Source organism: Tiliqua scincoides, chromosome 2, assembly GCF_035046505.1.
Source record: "Tiliqua scincoides isolate rTilSci1 chromosome 2, rTilSci1.hap2, whole genome shotgun sequence".
Classification (NCBI taxonomy): domain Eukaryota; kingdom Metazoa; phylum Chordata; class Lepidosauria; order Squamata; family Scincidae; genus Tiliqua; species Tiliqua scincoides.
Window position 1 is genome coordinate 156,365,284 of NC_089822.1, and position 22,693 is coordinate 156,387,976.

Here is a 22,693-nt window from a genome sequence, read left to right on the forward strand (position 1 = left end):
TTTAACCACTCAGTCACACCTCACAGGATTGTTGTGAGGAAAAAAGGAGAGACTATGTGCACCACCCTGAATTCCTTGGAGGTAGGGCAGTATAAAAATGCAACAAACATCAGAGAGTCAAAAGATGAACCTTTAGTTGCCAACAGAACACTAAAGCATTTTGATGCTAAGGCCATACGTCCAGTTCTCATACCTGTAACAGGTATATCAGAGAGCAGGTCAGCAGATACAACTGTCTTATATCAGGTCAGAATTAGTCACTCCACAGAGTTGGGACCCAGGTGCTGCTCAACCCAACTGTACTGTCAGGGAGATGAGAACACTACTAGGAGAATTATAATAGAACTGAACACCCCAAATGCCCACAGTAGGATGGACCAGACGTCATGTTCAGGCAGCACAATCCACTCTGATAAGCATAAGACTAGACCTGAAAACTCTGTTAAAGCTTGGCTGAAACTGTTTCAACAAGCATTAGTTGCTTCTGCAAATTGCATGAACTGGATCCTAGCACAGATCCCAGTGACCACCTTCAGAATCCTGACTTTACCTTGAGTATTCTTCACTTTACACAGCTCCAGTTGAATACAAAGATTCTCACTGAAAAGTGTATTTTCAGTAATGGGGCTAACCAAGAGTGTCATGGGTTTGTTCACATTTCTTTGCAGAAGACAACAAGGTAAGAAATGCAAACCTACTCAGTAGGCCCCATTGAGTTCTGTGGGAAAGCATCTAGGCCTGCAACCTAAATCATAGGTCACAGGAGTACAGGCAGTGTTCTGTATGGTGATGTGACATACACTATCTCAGCATAAAGAACCTCATGACTATTTTGAGGATAAATATTGACTCATCATACTGATGAGCGCTTTGCATACACAAGTTCCAAGTTGCTACAGCTGAAGATAAGAGTGGGGAGAAGGGCTAATGATCACCAGTCTTCTCTGGAATGCTGTATTTATATTTCCATAGAAGACTTGTGCATACAAAAGTCTTGATGCTGAAAAAACATAAGTGCTAAGAACACATATGGGCTATTTCAAATGGCCTTTACTTGGGAATCTGATCATTTCCTGTATTATTTGACCATCCTGGAGTGGGATCCAGTCCCAGAAAGAAGCCTGGTGACCAATATGCTGGCTACCTAAACCAACAGTTCCCAAACTGGTGGGTTGTGACCTACCAGCCTGGGAAACACTGGCCTATAATCCTTTAAGGGGTGGGGTGGGGGGGAGGACAGTGACATAATCCCCAAGATTACACCACTGCTGGGACAGAAGGTGTTTTTTTTACTTATTAGCAGGTCACACCACCTTCCAGAGAGATGCAAGGAGCCCCATGGAGCCCTTTGCAGGACTCCAAGCCTCCAATTCACTAAAAATAGCAATCAGAAACTACTTCTGGTTTTGCAGTCAAAAACTGAAAGCAGTTTCTGGCTGCTATTAGTGAACCTGAGGCTTGTGGAGCTCTCCAGGGGGCTCTGCAGGCCTCCCTGTACCCCTGGAAGTCAGGCTGACCTGCTAGTAAGTAAAAGTCCCCCTTCTTTCCCAGCAGCATCACAATCCTGGAGATCATTTCACTGTCTTCCCCCTCCCTGTCCCTTAAAAGGACATAGGCCAGTGCTTCCCAGACTGGTGGGTCACAACCTACCAGTTTGGGAACCACTGCTTTAAGCAGATTGTATTAAGCTTCAACTATGGATAGCAAATGGAGAAACCTGAATAGTTTTCCTGCCCACCAGAAGGGGCAAAGAATTCAATTGGTTTTCAGAGTTATAAGTCCCATATAGTGGTGAGAGTGAGTTGAGTTCACCATACAAAGGGTATGGACAAAATACTATATCAAAACAATGTTATAGGAAGTAGTGTTAGATATTACTATATACAGAATTCCAAAGTCAATCCCATTTCCATTTTAGTGGGTTTCATTCAGAAATTGTGATGTGCATGCACCATACAAACATGTATCCTGAAAAGAAAGCTTCAACACTGCTTCAAAATTTCTATATCCTTTATTTTTAACAATCCAGTTTTGTCCAGATACAACACACATTTAGAAGGATGAGATTTTCACCTCATGGTTAAGCACCAGCATGATCATGCATAGCACTGGAGTAATTTGGACTTGACTGCCCTGTGAAAGATCTTTCCCCACCCAATACTCACTTGTATAAGATCCATTCTACCTTCACTTAAATGGAAGGGTCCAATACCAGGGCAACAGAACAGCAGGCTCCATCAGTTCTATATTTGGCACTGGCCCCATCTCATCATGACTGAACCAAGACTCCTTTTGTCGAAGGCAGCATGGCAGTTAGTAGCACCACATCTGTTCTGTAATGCACATCAGGGCTTCAAACCTTTTCCAGTTATTGAATGATACCTTGGTTACTCAACCAGTATACGTGGCAAAGATGGATAGGGGAGAGACTACATTTGTCAATTGTCTTCTGATCTGTACAACCCTGACTTTCCACCCTTCTAAGCAGACTAAGGGGTTTCTACAAATTTCAGGACAAAAATGCCACCTAGCACACTCAGAACCAACCAGCCTAGCTTAGGATACACACTACTATACACCTTAGTAACCTTTGTCAGCCATGGGCTGCATAGTGAATACCACTGCTCTAAGTCTACCACTAGGAAAAAACCACACATGCCACTTCCAGTAGACCCAAGGGAGACAAGACAGAAGTTGAAAAAACCTTCCTTTTAAAAAAAGATGAAGTACATAAAGTGCTTCTTTAATGATCATTCGAGATGGACAGTCAGGCTCAAGTTGTGCAGTTCACAAGCATGGAAAGGAAACAAAAGATGACAGACATGAGTTCCAAGTAGTTAAGAGCAAAGATCAAGTTTAACCAAGAACAAGACTGGACTTTCCACCAGGTGGATTTCTCCTAGATGGTGCAGGTGCTGCAGCTACTGGGCTAGGAACAGGTGCAGCCGGCAGGGGCTTTTCTTCACTTGGTCCTGAAGCAGCTTCTATTTCAGCCTCAGTGTTTTCTATAAAGAAAATAGTAGCAATTATGTGGTGATTGAGCTGCTCTCCCCCTCCCCATATAGTTCAGTATCTACTATTAGCAGGAAGCTCATGAATCAAGAACTCCCATTTGCACTGTTGGAGGCCACTGGGGATTGCACTAGCCCAGCTGTCCTGTCTCTTCCTCACTACTCATCAATTATCTCCTCCTCTCACTCCACCCCATCATCTCTGGGCAGTTTGTTCTGCTTGAAAGCATTGCTCCTGGATAAAACTGAGTAAAGGCAAAAGGCAGTCCTTCCCCAAGAGTTCTATTCTGCAGACACATGGGTTGCTTATATGGATCATTTTTAGACCTTATTTTTGCAAGATACTGTCCCAGGGAATGATGACTTTGATCCCCCAATTCTAAGGCTTTATTTACAGTCTGAGCAAGGGCCTTGTGTCATGTTTTGAACAAAGTTCCCTGTTTTGACAGGCTCTGGGTCCCTAGAGATGAAACACAGCTGTTACACGTGCATTTTTCAGCCTTCTTGGGAGTTCACATTTTTTAAACATAAGCTTGAATGGGCCAATAATGGAAATTCTAGTTGTGCTGGGAAGTGGGCCTATTCTGTCACAGTACTTGCAAATCCTTCCACTTTTATTTTCACAGTGAAAAGGTCTTCAAATTTCAGTGCACACAAGGTCGTGCCAAACCACCCAGCCAGCATGCAGTTTCAGGGATATTCCCAGGCTGGTAAAAAGCAAGCAGAAAATGAGGTACTAGTTGTCCCACCCAAAATATTGCTAGACTTTAGTTCTACTGCATTTTTTATGTCAGCTTGGTGTCTGCCTAAAGATGTTGGACATGTGCAATACCTCTAACTGCCAACTTGGCAAGACTGAGGATTGCAATGGCAGAAGCCTTTGATTCAGGCTGCTTGAATGCTCTATTGTCTGTACTCTGAGTGGGCAGTTAATTCCAGACTTCCTCTGTAACCAATGACAGCATATTCAACAGATCAAAATGCCTCATTTACTAGATTCATGTGGCAAACCCATATATCTCATACTGCAAAAAGTAACTTACAAATACCTCCAAGCTGTCCTACATGCAGGTTGCCCCACCTGCAACAGTAACTTGTATATAGCCAGAGGCTGAAAACTTATCACAGCCTCAGTTTCCCCAAGCTTTGAGGGAATGACCCTTGTCCTCAAGATGGACAGAAGTCCACTGAAATAAGCAAATCACTAACTTCAATGTTCTGTGCTTGTCTGTCCCTTCAGCCACAAATGGCTGTCATTACAGAATCCTAAGCTGGGTCAGGCCTGGTTAGTACTTGGGTGGGAGACCGCCTGGGAATACCAGGTGCTGTAGGCTTATATACCATAGTCTTTCGAGACTGAAGGTTGCCAACCTACAGAATCCTTGTAGATGCACAGCCACAAAAGGGCTCTGTACAGGAGGGACACAACTTGAAATGCCTTTCTACATCATACAGGTCCTCCTGCTAAGTGTTGCCATTAATGTTCACAACCAAAGTATATTTTACAAACAAGGACAGTTCAGTTCTTCAGTCGTTACAGATAAGATTAGTATATGCAAAGACACTGGCAAAGCAACAGCATATTGTATTAGTTCCTTAGTAGATACGCTGCAATTCAAAAACTGGTTAAATAGAAGTTGTCACCAGAGCTCTCAAACACATTTTGACTGACATTCCTGTACAAAACACACAAGGTTTCCAGTTAAACTTATCGTTCAGCTCAACACTGAAGACCATTTTACCTGCAAAGAGGTGGATTTATGAAGAGACTATCTTACCAAGCTATGTTCAAAAGGTGCCCTTAAATAGCATAATTGCTAGCCATTTGTTCTGAAACTAGCTATGAGGCATACTGATAATGTTTTCAGTCCTGGAATTGGGGGACATCAGGTACCAGGAATCAAATGCTGAAAGGAGCCTTAACTTTCATATCTCAAATAAGCCTGGGGGAAACCACTTAGATATCCTTTGTTCAATGGAATTCCCCTAAGCAGCCACTGCCACTATCAAACTAACATGACAATGCAAGTGCTTCTAGTCCTTAGAACAGCAGGGAAGCAACACTCAAAATGGGTGGAAGGTGGAAAACAGGTCATTTTACACATTGATAGTTTGCTTTCCCCGAGGGCAGTAAATGTCCTTCTCTTGCCAAAGACAGCAGGATTCATGTGTTTACCTATGACAGCATGCACTAGGCTGATCTAGTTGCATTGGAGCAAGTTGTTGGCAACTCCTTGGGGCTTCTGATCAAGCAAACAATCATGCCCCGAAGCATGTACCCTCCCATACACACTCTAAACAGCTGTATACCTCTCCTTTCCACTGGGAAGTGGATCGAAAGCCTGATGAGAGGGCAGTTCTCTCTACTCTAGATCCTAACCAGATAGAGCAAAAGATCAAGCATAAGCTTATTTTGCTGCTCTCCCCTCTACCAACCACAAGGGGAGAGTTGGTTACCCTTTAAAGCCAAGAACAACAAAAGGGTGAGCCATAAGCAAAGTAGGGCTTTAGTGAAAGCCAGTCTAGGGTGTGGTCTCATTTTCTCAAAACTCAGTTGTCAAGAACCATGCGGGTTTTGCAACCATCTAAAACCCATGCGCAAGACTCTGAACTTGTAGATTAAGAGGTGGAACAAGTTGGAAGAAGGAACTATGATATACTGTGGGGGAAAATTGAGATACAGAAACCCACAGGGTTTTACATCCAAGCATGACTTATTCCATGGAAAATGCCCATTCCCATGCAGGCTTTTACAAGTTTGGTCTGGGCCGCCATCTTGAAACATGCTATTTTGGTGTCAACCTAATGATCCTAGAAGTCTTCCAAATTTAGAAACACTTCCCTCCTCCATGAAAAGTGTTAAGTGCCCCACAAAAGAAACCTATTGTGCCCACAGCACTACTGAGCAGATTTAAGATTACATTTTCTTGGGAGGCTCCCCCAACAAATATTTCAGACTCCAATTTAAAATCAAGACGAACAGCAAAGCTCATTCCACCTTTAACTCAATGCAATATCCAACAAGAGCATGTTGTGTGGTTGCCCTGTGATCCCAATGACAAATACGAAGCATGGAGCACACAATCTTTTACTGCACTCTTTATTGTTCACTGTACTTTTGTTACCCACAGTGCAAGCAAGTCTACCTTCAAAGCTTTTTACAAGCATTCTTAACTTATGTAATTACTTTACCACCATGAATACCAACCGGACTGGTGGGTCAAATGCTGTACTGCATTGTTCTGAGATGGGTGGGCCAGGACTCTCAATCTAATCAAGATATACACAAGGATTTAAGAAGTTTCTCTCCTCTACCCACTAACTGCTTAAATCACATCTCACATTGAAAACAGTCTAGAATCATTGCCTGTGGCACTGTCCTTCCTGAAGATTCTAAAGAATCCTACCCCCAGACTGTGTATGTAAATGCAGGCTGAAAATGGGAATACCAAAGTGGAATTTTAATCTTATAGGAAGCTTGAGGATCTCAACCCTTTCAGATTAGGCTGTCTTTCTGACCTTCAATTACAAAGTTATTTCAACTAGCAGATTTCTGGATGGCTAGCCACAGGAAAAAACCCTTATCCCATTCAAAAAGAAACACCTTGACTGAACATAGGGACAGACTGAGGTCAACCATGTTTGGTGTGCACTAGACAGAAGAACAAGCTATGGCTATCTGCTGGAATTGTTTAAAATCAGTCATCGTGGAAAGCTGTCTCATGCATGTAAAACACCAACTAAGTAGCCAGTAGTCTATAAGAAGCCTGCGGAAGGATTAATGACAACTGCCTGCCAAAAGAAAGGCGTGCTATTTCACAGCTGATAAAGCTACTGCGTGCATAAGACATTAAGCATCATGCATAGCTGTTCTGCCTGACAAATTGGACCAATTCCACTTTCTCCACCCCACTTCTCTGACAAATGCATTGATTTTGGATTACATTAGCACAACCTAGGAGCTTCTTTCTGCAGTAGTGCAGATGCATCCTCTGCCTAATCAAACTAGTGAAGCCATCACAATACTACACTTGTGCACAGCCCCATTCAGACCAATTAAAAGCTCCTTAGGCAGCAAAGATACCCAACTTAAGAAAAATACCAATAAGTTTTCAGCCTCTTGTAGTAAGCCTAGAATTTCCTTCTATGCCCTTGAGGCTTCCACAAACTGGAAGTCTCAAACTGCAGCCTTGGGTAGATAATCAGTTAACAAAGTGAATTAACAGCCTACATTCCATCTAGTCCAGCTTCCTGTACTCACAGTGGTCCACCAAATGCCTCAGGGAGCATTTGGTGGGCCATTGTGAGATACAGGAAGCTGGACTAGATGTGCCTATGGTCTGATCCAGCAGGGCTGGTCTTATGTTCTCAAGGCTGCTTCACACAATCAAATATTCTTGGGGCAAGGAGAAAAGACAGACAACCATTTGCCTTGCTATAGCCACCCATCCACTCAGAACTACATAATATAACTTGGCTTAATATTAAAACAGAGTTGATCTGCAACTCCAATGGATGAATACTTTGTAGTTTCACTTTCAACTAAAAGTCATTTCCCTATTAACCCAATCCCCTTAAACTGTAAATCACCTTTAAATTTAAACTGCCACCAAGCACAAGCTGTAGTGTGAACTGAGCTTGTGTTTTCCTTATGCACAAAACCTGTTGCTATCTTTTGATCTCCTTTTTTACCCTAAACCTGCAGGAACCAGAAGTATCTGTACACAGGTTGAGACTAATTATTCGTGGGTTCCCTTCCAAGCACTCACTTGGATAAAAAAGGTACTATGGCAAATCAATTTAAAACACAAAGTTTCTTTGCTCCAGTGATTGAAAAACAGCCTTGCTGACCTTTTGACTCTAAGAATCATTAAGATGACAATCCATCAGCACTTCACTCAGCCCTTCCCTTCACCAATGCAAAATGATCACTTTCTTTCTGGGGGAAGGGAGGCTTCTGCAGGAGAGAGAAGGATTGATGGATTGTTAGCCTGCTGCCCTCTCTCTCTCATTAAGGAGGCTGTTAAAGGACTTTCACATGCTGGGAGAAGGGAGGGGTTTGCAGGAGAGAGAAGGATTGATGGATTGTTAGCCTGCTGCCCTCTCTCTCTCATTAAGGAGACTATTGTTAAAGGATTGTTCAGTTTTTAAAACCGATTTTAAAGGAATGCATTTTTCCCCTTCTCCAGGGATCAGCACATTCTCTCTCATTTGCAGGGGCCATTCGTGTTGAGTCAAATCCGTGTATAAAAAATCCGTGTATAAATAGGCTGGACCTGTATACCCTATTCACACATTGCTTTTGCAGTGGCAGACACAACCCCAAGCTCAGGCCCTAGTTATGAAGAACTAAATTTCATGCATGTATGTGTGACTAGTTCTCAGACATATTCTCAGAAGCCACAGAGCTGAGAGGCAGATCCTACAATGAACACATAAGGTACTATCTTTGAGACTCACCTTGATCCTCTTAAAATTTTAGGTCACAAAATGTAGATCTCAACACTTTGCTGCTGGTAAACACATGCTGCAGCCAAAATGAATCTGAATTGCATTGCAGGCAGTTCTAGAAAAGCAGCCAGGAAGTCTCCTTCCTGAATGGGCAATTCCAGAAATTGCTACTTTTTATCTGTAACCATTCAACCCATTCATTCTCTATCTGTAAAAAGTTGCCTTTAGTGTAAGGCTTCTTTAGGGGCAAGAAAGCAGATACTTACCAGGCACTTCAACTTCTCCACCCTAGGATTAAAAAAAATCCATGTTATTTCCTTATCTTTGTAACACTAGAAAGGATTACTACTGTAGCCATGCCCCACCCAATGATAATAAAAATTGCTTTGAGTAGAAAGCCAAGTTCAGTCTACAGAGTGGATGTTCTCAGGTTGTTAAAAATGCAGGTTGCTTACAAGCTATACATAAAAGCATAAGATACATAAATTGTTCTGCTCCAAATAGACTAGTACTGATAATTCTGAAGTATGTATTGAGGCACTAGCATGCCATGATAGAAGTGCTGGTACAGAAGACATGAACAAATTAAAAAATTAAATTAGTGTCAAGTCTAGAGCAGGGGTGTCAAACATAAGGCTAGTAGGCCAGATACAGCTTACAGAAGCTCTTTCTAAAGTCCCTGTGATAATTGGGCTCTCCTAGAACCATTATCAGCTGCTGAGCTGTAAAGCAATGCATCATCATCAAGTAGTGCTGCTTAAAGAGCCCAGTCATGCAGGCTCTCCCAGCAGTGCTGCTTCTGTTGAGTTGTCACTGATAAAAGGGTAGTCCAAATGGTAATTGGGCACTCCCAGCACTGCCTTTTCAACAGCACCACTTCTGCCAATGCACTGGGAGGGACACATAGGAGGCCTCAAAGCAAGGAACAGTATGGGGAAGAGGTAGCCCAAGAGAGGAGAGAAGCTGTCAAGGCACTGGAAGAGTATTTATCATGCAGACTGCCCTTTCAGCAGCACTGTTTCTACCAAAGCACCACTCTGCAGAGCACCTTGCAGCTGCTGTATGAAACAAGTTTGACACTCCTGGTTTTGAATATTTGCCTGCAGAGGCAGTTATGCCCGTTGTTTCTGCACAATCCAGTGTTCTGGCTTTGCCTCCCTTTAAGTTGGCCTCCACTGGGGGTAGGTAGTTCTGCTGCATTTCTATATCACAAGTGACCAATTCAAATGACAAGTGACCATTTAATCACTCCTGAAACAGCAGCAGAATTAAAAACCTCAAAGCCTGAAACTATGACCAGCATGAAGTGGGCTTCTGAGGACTAAACAGTTTGGCAACCATAGTGGCAACTATCTACATAGAATTCTAGACCAGGATCAAGAAACAGACAATGTTAAAGAATCCTATCCTGCCCTTCTCTGCAAAGACATTTTAATACACTATTAAGATACAACCAAAAAATTGCTGACTAGTTAGTCACTGGAAAACAGAGGGTGACCACAATATGAGGTGGAATTCCATAATACAGGGGCCACCACTGAGAAGAAACTGTTAAAGAAATCCTGACCAATCCCAAGTCAGATTGCTCCAAATCTTGAAGATCTAAAACATGTAGGAGTCCCAGGGACTGGGCCAGAGACATAGACAGCAATCTTGCTAAATCTAAGTAGGTCTGGGTTTGGTCGAGCCTGGATGGCAGATGGGCTTTAAGTAGCATATATGGGCTTTCCAGGCTAACACAAAAGAGGGACATAGAATTCTAACAGAGACAGCATCCATTTTTAGAGTTGTACAGAAAGTTAGAAACCAGAGCCCTAGGCAGACATCTATAATGTACATGCAACAACGGATTGTTCTGACTGCACCCCCCCACAATGTATAGATTAACAGCAGGTAGATAAAGTCAAGAGCACTTAAGACTCCTACTCATCCCATGGACACAGCTACACCTCCTCCATATATCCCTTGCACCTCTGGGTTGGCAACCAAGGGAGACACCTTCAGGACTGGATTTCGTCCAGCAGCCACTGGTTGCAGATTCATAGTCAACAGAATACTATACCATAACACTTCACAGAGTATCAGTTTTGGAAAGAACTGAGCACACGCAATGTGATTTCACAGAAGTCAAGGGAAACCAGTTGCTTGTCTAAGGAAAAGCTACCTCTTTGTAAAAGTAATTTAATTCTAATGCCAAGATAATTGACTGAATGGGGGAAACCATCACATCCACTGAAGAAAGTCAACAGGTTCACAATGGGACATTTTCATTTACAACAGGGTGAACCAACCAGCAGGCAGCAAAGCAGGTTTAGCACAGATCCAGCTTTGATTATACAGGCCTGCATAATTGAGGGTCAGAAAAGCTTCTCTGAATTTATGGAGGTTTTACATGCCAATTTAAAAAACAGCATTAGTTTTGCCCTGCAGCCTTCTTTGTGAATGATTCAAGTAGCTTCTTCTTGAGCTAAGGCATAGGCTTCCTCATGAAGAAACTGGTGAATGGTTTAAGCCAGCAGTAAGTTCTGGCAGGGGGAGGCAGTGATGTAATCCCTGGGATTGCATTGCTCAGGGGGCTGCAGGGTTCTGCAAAACCAGATGTGGCCGAGGCTGCGCTTTCAATTTGAAGACCTGGGGAGCCCTGCAGACACTTGCACAGGGCTTTCCGCATCCGCAGGAAGCTGCTACAGGGACTTGTAAGTAAATGCCAGTCCCTGCAGCCCCCTGAGCATCACAATCCTGGGGATCATATTGCTGCCTTCCCCCCACCCCCACCCCTTAAGGAGAAAGTGGCCAGGGCTCAGAGACTGGGGTGTTGCAACGCCCTAGTTTGAAAAGCCCTGGTTTAAGCAATGAAGCCACACTGTATCTTGGAAACTAGACACCAGGGCAAAACAGATACCATTTTTGGAATCAGAACCTCATATATACCCAGGAATAGGTCTAACTTTTAAGACAGCAAAATATTTATTGGCCTGTGTTACCAATGATCTAGTGAATTGGTATATAAAATAAATTTGGGGCAGTTCAACCTGTGTAACAGCTGTTAAAGCACAATCACACAAATGTATGCAGGATGCCTAGTTCTATTCAAGTTGGAGGCACCCCTTGGCTAGAATTGTCTCAACTTATTGGACAACCAGGCATCAAAATAGTTGTGCTGCATAGCCAGATGCCTTCTCTCCTCCACCTTCTGTTCATTTAAGGAGCCACGCAGGACTTTATCAAGGCTTTAAAGTTCCAGTGCCAAGATAGCACCAAATGGTTCACATCTTAATACAAGGTATCAGTCAAAGGAGCCAGGCTGTCCCTTGATCAATATTCTCAAACTAAAAAAACTAAACTATCATGCTATAAAATTTGTTACCCAAGTCTACCTGCAAAAGAAAACGATGTATAATCTTTTCAGGGCAGATCTCTCTAAGATCAAATTGTTTATTAGAAGCTGAGAAAATCTCAGCAAGCTTGGAAACGCAAAAGGGAACAGAGTAATCAGCAGCATTCTCAAAGGTCAAGGAGTTCTCCCCAATACCACTTTTTATACTCACAAGTCAGTTGACAATTCTTACCTTTGGATCTATATAGTCTCCATAGTTTGCATCAGTAGAATTTCTCCTTTGTGACCCAGGTGCTTCAGAACTTTCACCAATGTCACTGGACTTTGCTGCTACAAATAAATTGTCACCTTAAGTACGCATATGATGAAACAAACAATACTTTTAGTCACTAACTCGCAGCACATAACTTGACTTGAAATTTTTTTGAGCCTGCACTGGAAGTTGGACTCCTCCTAAAACCATTTCCTGGAATTCTGAGCATCTGCTAGAATTCTAAACACAAGTTATAGTTTCAGGAGGGCACTTTTGCCCATTTAAGAATTTGATCAAATAGAAGTTGACATCTTCAATTTCAAAGCCTCAATTAACATATAGGAAGAGGAACCAGAGAAGTTATAGTTACTCCAGAAACTCAGAAACACATTAATTGTTGTCATGCAAGTTCTCACTACAATACCATAACATTATTCCAATTTCTGTGGTCATGTAGCCCAGCAGCATTGCCCATCTTACTCAACATTTAGGATTAGTAAACCAAAGCTTAGCATTGGGCCATCATTCAGGCTAGAACTTGCTGGTTTTCTGAGGAATGCAATGCAGCAATTCTACATGAGACAAGCTACAGACAACTGAATAACATCTGATAGTCACTTGTTGGAGCAATGCCTAGTAGTTTGAATGCTCCTCCCACCCAACTAGATCATTGTCATATGAAGCCCCAAGGTGCAAGTCATTCCTCTTCGAGTCAGTCTTTAATTGGCAAAGGCTATTTTGAAAGTTCTTAAGCAAAGTCAAAAAGCATACATTTCCAATTCAAAACTACAATTAAATGTCATTAAGTTCAGACAATTAAGCATGGGCCATTACAAAGTTGAACTTTACCTGTTGGTCTAGCCCAGGAAGGTGGATTCTCTTCTGGAGTCCCAAAGATACTGGATGCCATCTTGTTCCTACGCACAGGTTGCTCTTTTGGCTCATCGAATCCCAGGGAGAAATTGGAACCACCACCTGGAGGGCGAAGAACCCTGGAAGACATAGAGGAGTGGTTTACAGCAGCATAGCTAAAACAAGGTTAATGAATAATAGAACTTATAATTCACTACCTATATATTACTGACAAGTCTGCAAGTCTGTTTTTGAAAGGGGAAACACTTGGGTTAAGTCATTGTTAAATATAATGCCTGATCATAACATAAATATGTAATTACATGAGGAAAAGATAGTCAGGATCTCCCCAATTAGAATTAAAGCCATGTAGATGATTGAGGCACACATTTGAAAGTTGCCATACTGCCACATAATGATTTAGAGTCAACACTATCTAGATACAACATTGAACAATAGCTATTATACCTTCTCACCTCCAGCAGCACCTTCAAAGAATATAATCAGAATCAGTGACCCCTTTAACCAATTGTACCACATAAATAGGCACCTATTCAGTAGGACAGCCAAGTTAAGCCAACATCTAGGAGAAGGATGCAGGGAAGGTAAAGATTAGATGGAAGGAAAGCTGCATTGTTTCACCCTTCTGAAGCACCTAACAAGATGAGCATGAGTACCAGATAGTTCCAGAGATGGAACACCAAACAGAACTTAGCTGTGCTGATAGAATGATTTACAGTGTGGTGATGTTCCAACCTCCACATTGAAGATAGCCTTAGAAGAATGCTCAAATACAACTGCTGCTCTGCAACTTGACAGGAAGGCACATAACTCAATTGTTGCTGAGTCATAAGAGAGTTGGGCTATATTGTAAACAATGGTATAAATGCAGACCTTAACCATCTGCAATATGATAGACTACAGCAAGGATCAAGTCTTAAACTGAATGATAATGCAATGCTCTTCCATGCATTTTCCACATTTCAGAGCTAGCAATCCTTGATGGAGTTCAACACAGACTTGAAAAAGGTACAATGACTGGTTAATTGATCAAGAAGTCATAGTTACACTCTGAAAAGGCCACCATGAACAGTCACAGATATTTCTTGATTATATATCAGATCATTTGTGGAATGCAGCATACCTTCTATCTTCATAGGTGTGTTTAGAATTTTCTTTGAGAATGTTCCTAAGAGCAAACTGTCATTTAGTCAGGAAAGCTGTACCTCCCAAATCTTAACAGCCAGTTTGATTAGGACAACTCTTGAATTAGCAAGTAGCATGTTAAGTACAATATTTGGCTTGAACATCAAAGCATAAGCTGCATAAGTACAAGTTGCATCCAAATCCTGACTAGTTCTCATTATAGGGGTGATGCTCTGAAGCAACATTAGAAATGAAATAAATAGGACAGCCAAGGGTCAACTATACCAACAGGGAATTGTAGAATACATAGAAATTCAGGTGCCTACCACCACTGGCCTATAAGATGCATGTAGGATCACCACAAACTATCAGATGCAAAATGCAGCAACTGGATGTTTGTCACACATTAAGATCTAAAGGATGCATACAAATTCTTATGGGTCAGTCCTTTTGATGTAGGACACAGCACTGCAGGCCAATGAAATGAAAGAGGAATCAACCAGAAGAGTGACTCACTAACAGAATGAAGTTTGCCTTCCTTGCAAGCCAGTTCTCAGTTAGTGTGCCCCCTATCTTAAGAGCATGCTTGTCCATACATGCTCTTCTGCAGCGTATATGGGTGGCACAGAATTAACACACATTTCTCTGCCTTACTGCCCGAAGGGCATCTAAAGCACTATTTTACAAAACCGCTTCAGATAGTTCCTCAAGCAGCAATAACTCTACACTCCCATTAGCACAGCAGTGCAAAGTTTATCACTCTTTAAGAACTGGTACTCCCACAAGAGCCAGTATACTCCAGAAGCCCATTTTCAAATGGTGTGCTTCCATAAGAGATTTAAGTAGGGCCAGCACAAGTTAAACATAGCCTCATAATTCACATGTTTCCATCTCTGTGAGAAGGATTTGTTAGCTCAGACCAGAACACACACAATGCTTGCTTTCTGAAATGGTGTTTTAATGCAACTTCATCTCTCAAGATTACTGCTCTCATTAGTACTCACCATTCATACTTGACAAGTCCTATTAACACCATGCCTTCACATGGAAGGGCTGCAATAGGATTCCTAGTACTGCAGTAGGCTAACCTGCAGCTTGACACTGCATCACAATGCCTGCCATATAATTATATACTGTAGTAGCCTGACACACAAGTGATGCATTTGAAAACTGAACACTATCAAGGGAGACACAATGAAGGTAGATCAATAAAAGTCCTACAGGATACTACAAAATTTCCTCAAGCTAGAGATCTCAAAAGCTTCCCGCACTTTGATATGTCACCCTCTTCACATTTTGGTCAAGTTACTGAGAAACTTAAGACAGATTTAAGAAAATGTTAGAGTGACAGAGCAAGTTAAGCATTAGTTAATTGTTGCCTGCACCCCATGAAGAGTACTCAGCCTTTATTAAACTCCCCTAGGGTTATTAGTTGTTCACTAAGTATCAGTCTAAAATACAACAACCCAAGGAAGTTTCTTTGTTCTTAAGACAAGACATTACATACATGCTGCCTTTTTAAACAAGGCTCCCAGCTCTTTCCCTTCTCACAAATGGTTCCTATGCATCTTTGGCTCTGATCCACAAGGGGGATACTCAGGAGCAACACCAGAGTCAAAAGTACTGTATGCTTCTTAAAGCATAATGTATTAAAGGAACAGTACACAATAAGCTCTGTACACCTTTGCCTTCTAGCATCATCAAGTCTTCTTTGAAGTTCCACTGACAGGCAGAAGTTGGGCCTAGATGAGGACTGTCTTTTGCAAGATGTCAGGGGAAATTGCTGACACAATCACAGCCCTGAAGCCTTGACTTAACAGGTAGAGATAGCCACAGATGCTAGACAATAGAAGCATGTTCAAGCCCCACCCAGTGCAAGGAATCACTGCTGGGAATACTGCCACCAGACTAAGACATTTGCTCAGAAGACAAAACAAAAAGGATGCCAGAGAACTGGGGAGGGGGACATGACGCAAAAGGGCTTGAAAGCACCGAATCCAGCTGCACTGTTGCTCAGGGAGGAGGAAGGTGCCTCCTTTGTTAGGCTGGGAGGCAGAAGCACACTGATCAGTCTGTGCTGAGCCAGTCTAAGACATCTTAGTCTCACAACTCACCCCCACCCCCAGCAGCTGTTTCTTTGGGAGGCGAAGGAAAGAATTATGTCAGGCATTCAGAAGCCCCACAGCGATTCCTTGTTGGGTGCGCCCTGCCTTTCTCACCACCCCCACAATGTAGAGAGCAGAAGCTTAGCCCAACTTACCACCTCCTGCTTCAAGCGGGGGGGGGGGGGCTCTTCTCCACCTGCACATGCCCCTATTGCCCCCCTCCCTCCCTCCCTCCCTCAAGCAGCTTAAGCTTTGGGGTAAGGCTCCAACCCCAGAGCCACAGGGTGTGGCAAGCCTTTCATTCCCTGCTCCCAGACACCTCCAAGGCCAGAGGGAAAGTGGAGACACCGCTTGGCCTTGGCCCGGACTAGGAAGGGAGCAAAAACAGGAAATGTATGGGGAGGGTAAAGAGGTACCTCATGCCCAGGAAGACACCCAGGCCTACAGAGGAGGAGGAGGAGACCAGCCATTCCTTAAGCAGTGGAGAAAGGCATGGGTCATGCAGCAGGGAGGAAGGCTCTTGCCTACCCAAGGCAGGGCTGGGAGGCGCCAGAGCCCCAGCAGAGGCCACAGCCCCGCCCCATCATAAGAGGGTGGCAGCCCCCCATAGCACGCCTGCAGCCAGCAGGAAAGAGGAGGGATCGAGACGTCCCAGGGCCTCCCTGGGCTTTAAGTGCCTGCACCAGCGCGGAAGCCCCACCGAAAACCATCACAGCTGCTCCGTGTGGGGACCGACCTGCCCCCGCCCACAGGGGGGGAGTGGACAGAAGCAAAGGAAGCGGCGACGTTCACCGAGCACCCCCCGGAAAACGGCCTCCGTCGACACCCCCCATCTCGTTCCCCGCGAACCTGGAGCTGCTACGACCACTGGGGTCCATTCCCTTGTAGGTCGTCGTGGTTGTCATAGCGAAGAAAGGTGGGGACGCAACACCACGTCCTAAGAAAGGGAAGCGCAGGAGATGATATACCCGCACTCCCGCTCCCAGCGCCTGCCGGCTACGACTGCAGACGCCGCTCGCGCCCGGCACCCTTTTATACCCATCTTCCCTTGTGCCGCCTCATTGGACAGTTCAAACCCGCTCGGCCACTCCCATTTGTCGGCTTCGTTGCCACTCCAAGGATTGTCCCGCCTCCAAAGCCTAAAGACAAGTCCGTTCCCCCGCTGCCTAAACGTGACTGGCCGAGAGCTGCTTTCGCTTGGCGCTCACTGGTTGTCGTTCACGCCCGACCCCTTTTGTTGATGATTTGACGGCGCGGCCGTCACTCAAACGAGAGGCGCTGGGATTGGCTGCGCCGCGCAACTTTCCGTGCCTTCCTTTATGAAATAGAAATGTGGAGATCCGAGCGAGCTCTTCCCAGGTGGAGACAGTCGTCTTGCTACGGAGCGGTCCTGCACACCCTCTGAAGAATGTTGCGCAATCCCTGCACTTCACACAGCAGCAGCCAACTAGGCTTAACAATACCTAGAGAAGATGGGGGAAGATCCCTTGTACCAGGCTGCAATGCTGTCTACACTTTCCTGGGAGTGAGCCCCACTGACTAGAATGGGACTTACGTCTGAGTAGACATGCATAGGATTGGGCTCTAAGGCTGCAATCCTATCCACATTTACCTGGCAGTAAGCACCACTGACTAATGGAACTTACTTCTGAATAGAAGTGCACAGGATTGGGCTCCCAGTTCATTCCACTATGGAACATGTCACCACCACAGTAAAGTCTCAAACTATTCTCACTGTATCCATGTGCCTCCAAAATCTTACTTAACCATGTCAGTATAACCAATCCAGGAGCTGATCCTGTATTTAACATATGAAAATCAGTGTAGTAGAGTATAAGTCTGCCAACTATAATGCCCATATGAAGTAGAGGAAAACAGGAATAGAAAATCATGTAGAATGAGCTTGCTGCCCATTAATTAAATGCAGCTCTTCTGATAAACCCCTGCTAATTGGGTAAGAGGCACTTTTTCAAGTGGGTGCTCCTCTTTTTAGCAGGGGGAGAGTAACTGGCCCACCTCACCCCAGCACTGTCTGTTCTAGTGGCTGTCTGCTGGTATTCATTTGCATCTTTTTAGATTGTGAGCCCTTTTGGGACAGGAAGCGATTTAGTTATGTGATTTTTCTCTGTAAACCGCTTTGTGAACTTTTAGTTGAAAAGCGGTATATAAATACTGTTTGATTGATTGATTGATTGATAAACAGATGGAAATAGGGAAATTTCCAGAATGAGGGAGAAATAAACTAACCCACTTTCACCCACTCTGAAATCCTACACAGTATAAAGTATACTCCCAGTACACCTGGGAGTCAGCCTCATTGAGACTTATGTTTGAGTCAACATCCACAGAATTATGCTGTCAATGCATTCTCCATTATTTTCAATATGCAGTTAAATTCGTAGAGATGTTTCAGCTGAGCAGGACTCTCCAACCATAGCAATTCCAGCCAAGATCAAAGCTGATGACATTTCAGAGAAGGAAATGCACAGCATACTGCCTAAAACCTATGCCCACCACTACTAAGGTGATATTTTTTCAGCTTTAGGCAGCAACACCATACACATTTTCCTGAGAGTAAGCCCCTTAACAGAGTAGGACTTTCTTCTGGGTAAATATGCCTAGGATTCAACCTCATTCAACCTTACCAAACTGCAGTTCTCACTTCTAATTTTTTTTTACCAGCTAGTCAGCCTGTTTTCTGTCCCTGAGAAATACAAGGATTAACACACACACACCCATTTAGCTCAGATTTTTACTGTTAACAATCCAAAAGCCAAGTGTTCTCCTTTGTGTTCTTGCAGGCTAACTCACACCCTATTTTCTTTAGCTGGGAGGTCAGAAGTGGCCTAAATTCCGGTTATGCAAACCTCTTTGCAGGTGTTCTTGCCTTGATTTTGAGCTTGTGTTTGGTAATTTGCAGGCCATTCTGAAAATCATTAGCATTTGCTCCTTGCTGGAGGGTGCTTCTGGCTGTGTGTTTGAGAAATAAAAGGATTTTAATTAGTAACTGAAGAATCCTATTCTCTAAGAGATGATTCAAAGGACTTGTCTCCTGCCTGGCCAACCTGGGGAGTCCCCTTTCCCCACACTTCTTCCTGTGACTAAGAATTGCCTCTTCCCTGCCTGCACTGTCTGAAGCTATGGAAAGAATTCCCTGTCTCTACATCCTGCCATGCATCTGCCCAAGCATCTTAAGATGCCCATGCATCTTAACAGATCATTTCACTCTGTTCCTGAGAGGCAAGAGATCAGAGGTGGGCGAAGGATATGCCACCACGGGGGACCACACAGTGTTTAGATGCCAGAAATATGGAATTCCCTTGCACTACAAATGCTTTGCTGCTTATCATTCCCACTAGGAGTCCACATAAGCCTGTTTCATACAGGCCTTCAGTCCTCATGGCCCAGTTTGATTTATACATTTGTCTGATTAATCAGAGGGGTGGTTTCAAAGTCAGTTTTCTTATTGTATGGCAGTGGTTCTCACACATTTAGCACTGGGACCCACTTTTTAGAATAAGAATCTGTCAGTACCCACCAGAAGTGATGTCATGACCAGAAGTGACATCATCAAGCAGGAAAATTTTTCACAATCCTACCCACACTTATCCAGGAGTAAGTTCCATTTACTATCATTGTCAAAAGCATATACATAGTAGCCTGTTAGAAGTACAGATCTCCCCAAATGCAGTCACATACCATGGTGGCATCAAGTCTTATTAAAAATAAAATATTGAATGGGGACCCACCTGAAATTGGCTCGTGACTCACCTAGAGAGTCCCGACCCAAGTTTGAGAAACACTGTTGTATGGTATTGGGTTATGTCTGAGGTAATATTCTCTGTTTTCAAAAGTTATGTTGTACTATATATTGGTTTTAAAATCTGTAATCTAAAGCCTCTTTTCAACGGTAATATGTCAAGCAGGTGTGCAACACACCACTACTATCCAGATGCTGTTGTGCCAAGCTCTACGTACTAGTAGTGCCCAAATGCTCCACTTGTTTCAGGTATATGGAAACAGCTGGAACTTTTTTTGAAGGCATATATCTTTATTTTGAGGTCCCTGGCAGGGATTGCAAAAGCAAGCCAGGACATTTTACATGTTTTCTAATCTCTAGACTAGACAAGGGGGCAAACATGTATAGAATAGTGGCTAAAAATAGTAAGCTGCAATCACAATCTCCCTGGTTAGAATCTTGCTTCTGCCATGAACTCACCAGATGGCCTTAGGCATGCCTCCTCACCCATCCAGTTATGGTACAGGGATTAGGATACTTCAAGGGTGGTTGTAAAGATTGCAATTAGTCAGGTGAAGTGCTTTGTACAACACTTTTTTATTAGGTAAAAACAATTCCAAAAATTCCTAAGCTTTATTCTGCTGTATGCCAGAGAACAGGAGTGCACACACATTATAAAACCATGAAGCAGTATGGTATTTTGGTTTTATCTGCTGCTCTGGTTTTAAGGGCACTCCCAAGTTTTCATGCTATTGGTTTGCGTTACCTGTTCCTACTTTCTGGAGTTCAGAGTTTATGTTGCATTCACCAAAAACCATTGTGTAAACTTTTATTTTTAAAACCAATATACTGTAAATATAACAAAAAATACACTGTTATTTTCCCCAAACCAACTAGCAATATGGTACTGCTTCAAGACCCCATGGTTCTGACCCCAAACATAACAGCTCCCACTTCTACAGAAGTACTAGCCCTTACTTTTTTGGTGGTTGATCTGTTACACAACACTGATCTCAAGCTTGGAACACTTCAGTGCAGTGCTAGCAAATGATAAGTAGTGAAACTACTGACCACAGACTGAATTACTACTTTAGCAGAGGCAACTGGCAACATTACGTAGTTATATCCCTGCTTTAATTATCTATCTCCTGCTTTAGGAAGAATCACATACTGTATACATTTCCATTCATTTCATCAGATTCAGGGATGGTACAGAAAAAGGTTTCCTCTGTTGAGTATCACTGAGTGAAAAAGGAAAAATATAGTAGTGGTTAGGTCTGGAACCATGGCTGTCTCACTAAAGAGACCTTAGGGGAAAAGGACTGAAATCCCCAGTCAGAACTCTCACCCTCAGCACTCCCTGAAAGCGTGTTATTTCATGTAAGTAGACTCGAGATAATTACCTCCTTGGCATTCTTTACTCCTGTGCCTTACCATGTGATCCAATAGTTAGTAAAAGGAGCAGTAGACAATTCCCATACCACACCATGCTCTTTCATGACCCCTTTTTTCCCTGTGCACACCATCCATTTTGTGAACCACTGACATAAGCTGCAGCCACCTTAAGATACTGTATTTTTATTTTCACAGCAGCTTGTTTTCTGTGTACAACAGATTAATACAGACTATTTTCCTGGAGTGATTTGTATATACTATGCTGGCTAGTTCTTGTTAATTGGGAAGTAAGAACCCACACGAAGTAGCCTTCAAAACACCCCAGAATTTCATTTGAACAGTAGCTCAATTTTTTAAAATGTCTGGGAGAAGCTAAAAAGACAGTACTGACTGCTTCCCACGCATGTTTCCCTTCTTTTTCTCCTGAAACGGAGTACTGTGGGTGCTTGGTAGCAAATGACAGGTTAGAAAAATAGTCACCAGCAATCTAGGATTTAACTCCAAATGAAATTAAATATCCTACTGCCATCGCCATAAAAAGCATTGATAGCTTGGCAGATTTGGGGAAACAGAAATGCAAAGAAGGGATGATAAAAAAAATCCATCTGGTACTGAAAAACAAAAGTTTAATTTTTAATACTTGTACCAGATGGATTTTTTTTATCATCCCTTCTTTGCATTTCTATAGTTCTGGAAATCTAATGCCACAGATTAATCATTAGTACTGAAAATACAGGCCCCATAGGTGCAGAGAAGGAACTGACAAGGTGCCACCATTTCAAGAAGGAAGATGTGCTTACTTGACTCAATTTCAACAAGGGAGCATAACATTTCAAATCATTATACAACTCAAGACAGAATAGTTTGCATGAAAGGTATTTATCAGTCAACTCCTGGAGAGTCAGACTTGCTTTAAGTATTCCAAATAAATTTCTTGTATGCTAGCAGGTGACTGCAGCATTTGAGGCACCACTCTATCAAATTTGGAAACATGCTATTAGGCACTTTAAGAATGCCTTCTTAGGAAACAGCATTCTTAGGAAACATTCTAACAGCATGTGAAGGACTCAGGACCATTTGATGCTGAGGTGCAGGTAGTTAAGACACAATGTTAAAATAAATCTACTGTGTCAGGGGATAGTAGAAAGTGTTCTGTTGTAGCTCTTAAGATCCCAATCCCAATGAGACCAAAAAATTACCCCTTGACTGACACTCTGCTTTCACCACTAGTGCTTTACTGAAGTTGCTCTTCAGCATTTTCCTCTGTCCCATTCTCAAGCAGGACAATACTAGGGACTGGCTTAAATAGCAGCAGCCCAAGAATGCTCATGTATATTCTTCGTCCTGGATTCGAGAAATCTGTGCATGGTCAGACCCACATCCCTTCCTGGGGAATCATAAGAG

The 22,693-nt window shown here is 43.1% G+C and overlaps 1 protein-coding gene across 2 annotated transcripts; it reads right to left on the reverse strand.

The window, feature by feature from the left end:
- Positions 1-1,992: 1,992 nt before the first annotated feature.
- JPT1 (Jupiter microtubule associated homolog 1) lies at positions 1,993-17,148 on the reverse strand. 2 transcript variants are annotated; one of them, XM_066616386.1, is made up of 5 exons: positions 17,005-17,148; positions 12,902-13,044; positions 12,032-12,126; positions 8,729-8,750; positions 1,993-3,005 (listed from the first exon to the last, which is right to left on the reverse strand). In XM_066616386.1, exons 1-5 carry the CDS (start codon positions 17,058-17,060, stop codon positions 2,857-2,859), a joined length of 465 nt encoding a protein of 154 aa, XP_066472483.1. In that variant the 5' UTR covers positions 17,061-17,148; the 3' UTR covers positions 1,993-2,856. The 2 variants fall into 2 exon arrangements, with proteins under 2 accessions (XP_066472483.1, XP_066472481.1); XM_066616384.1 differs by having other exon boundaries at positions 12,032-12,129.
- Between the last annotated feature and the right edge of the window lie 5,545 nt (positions 17,149-22,693).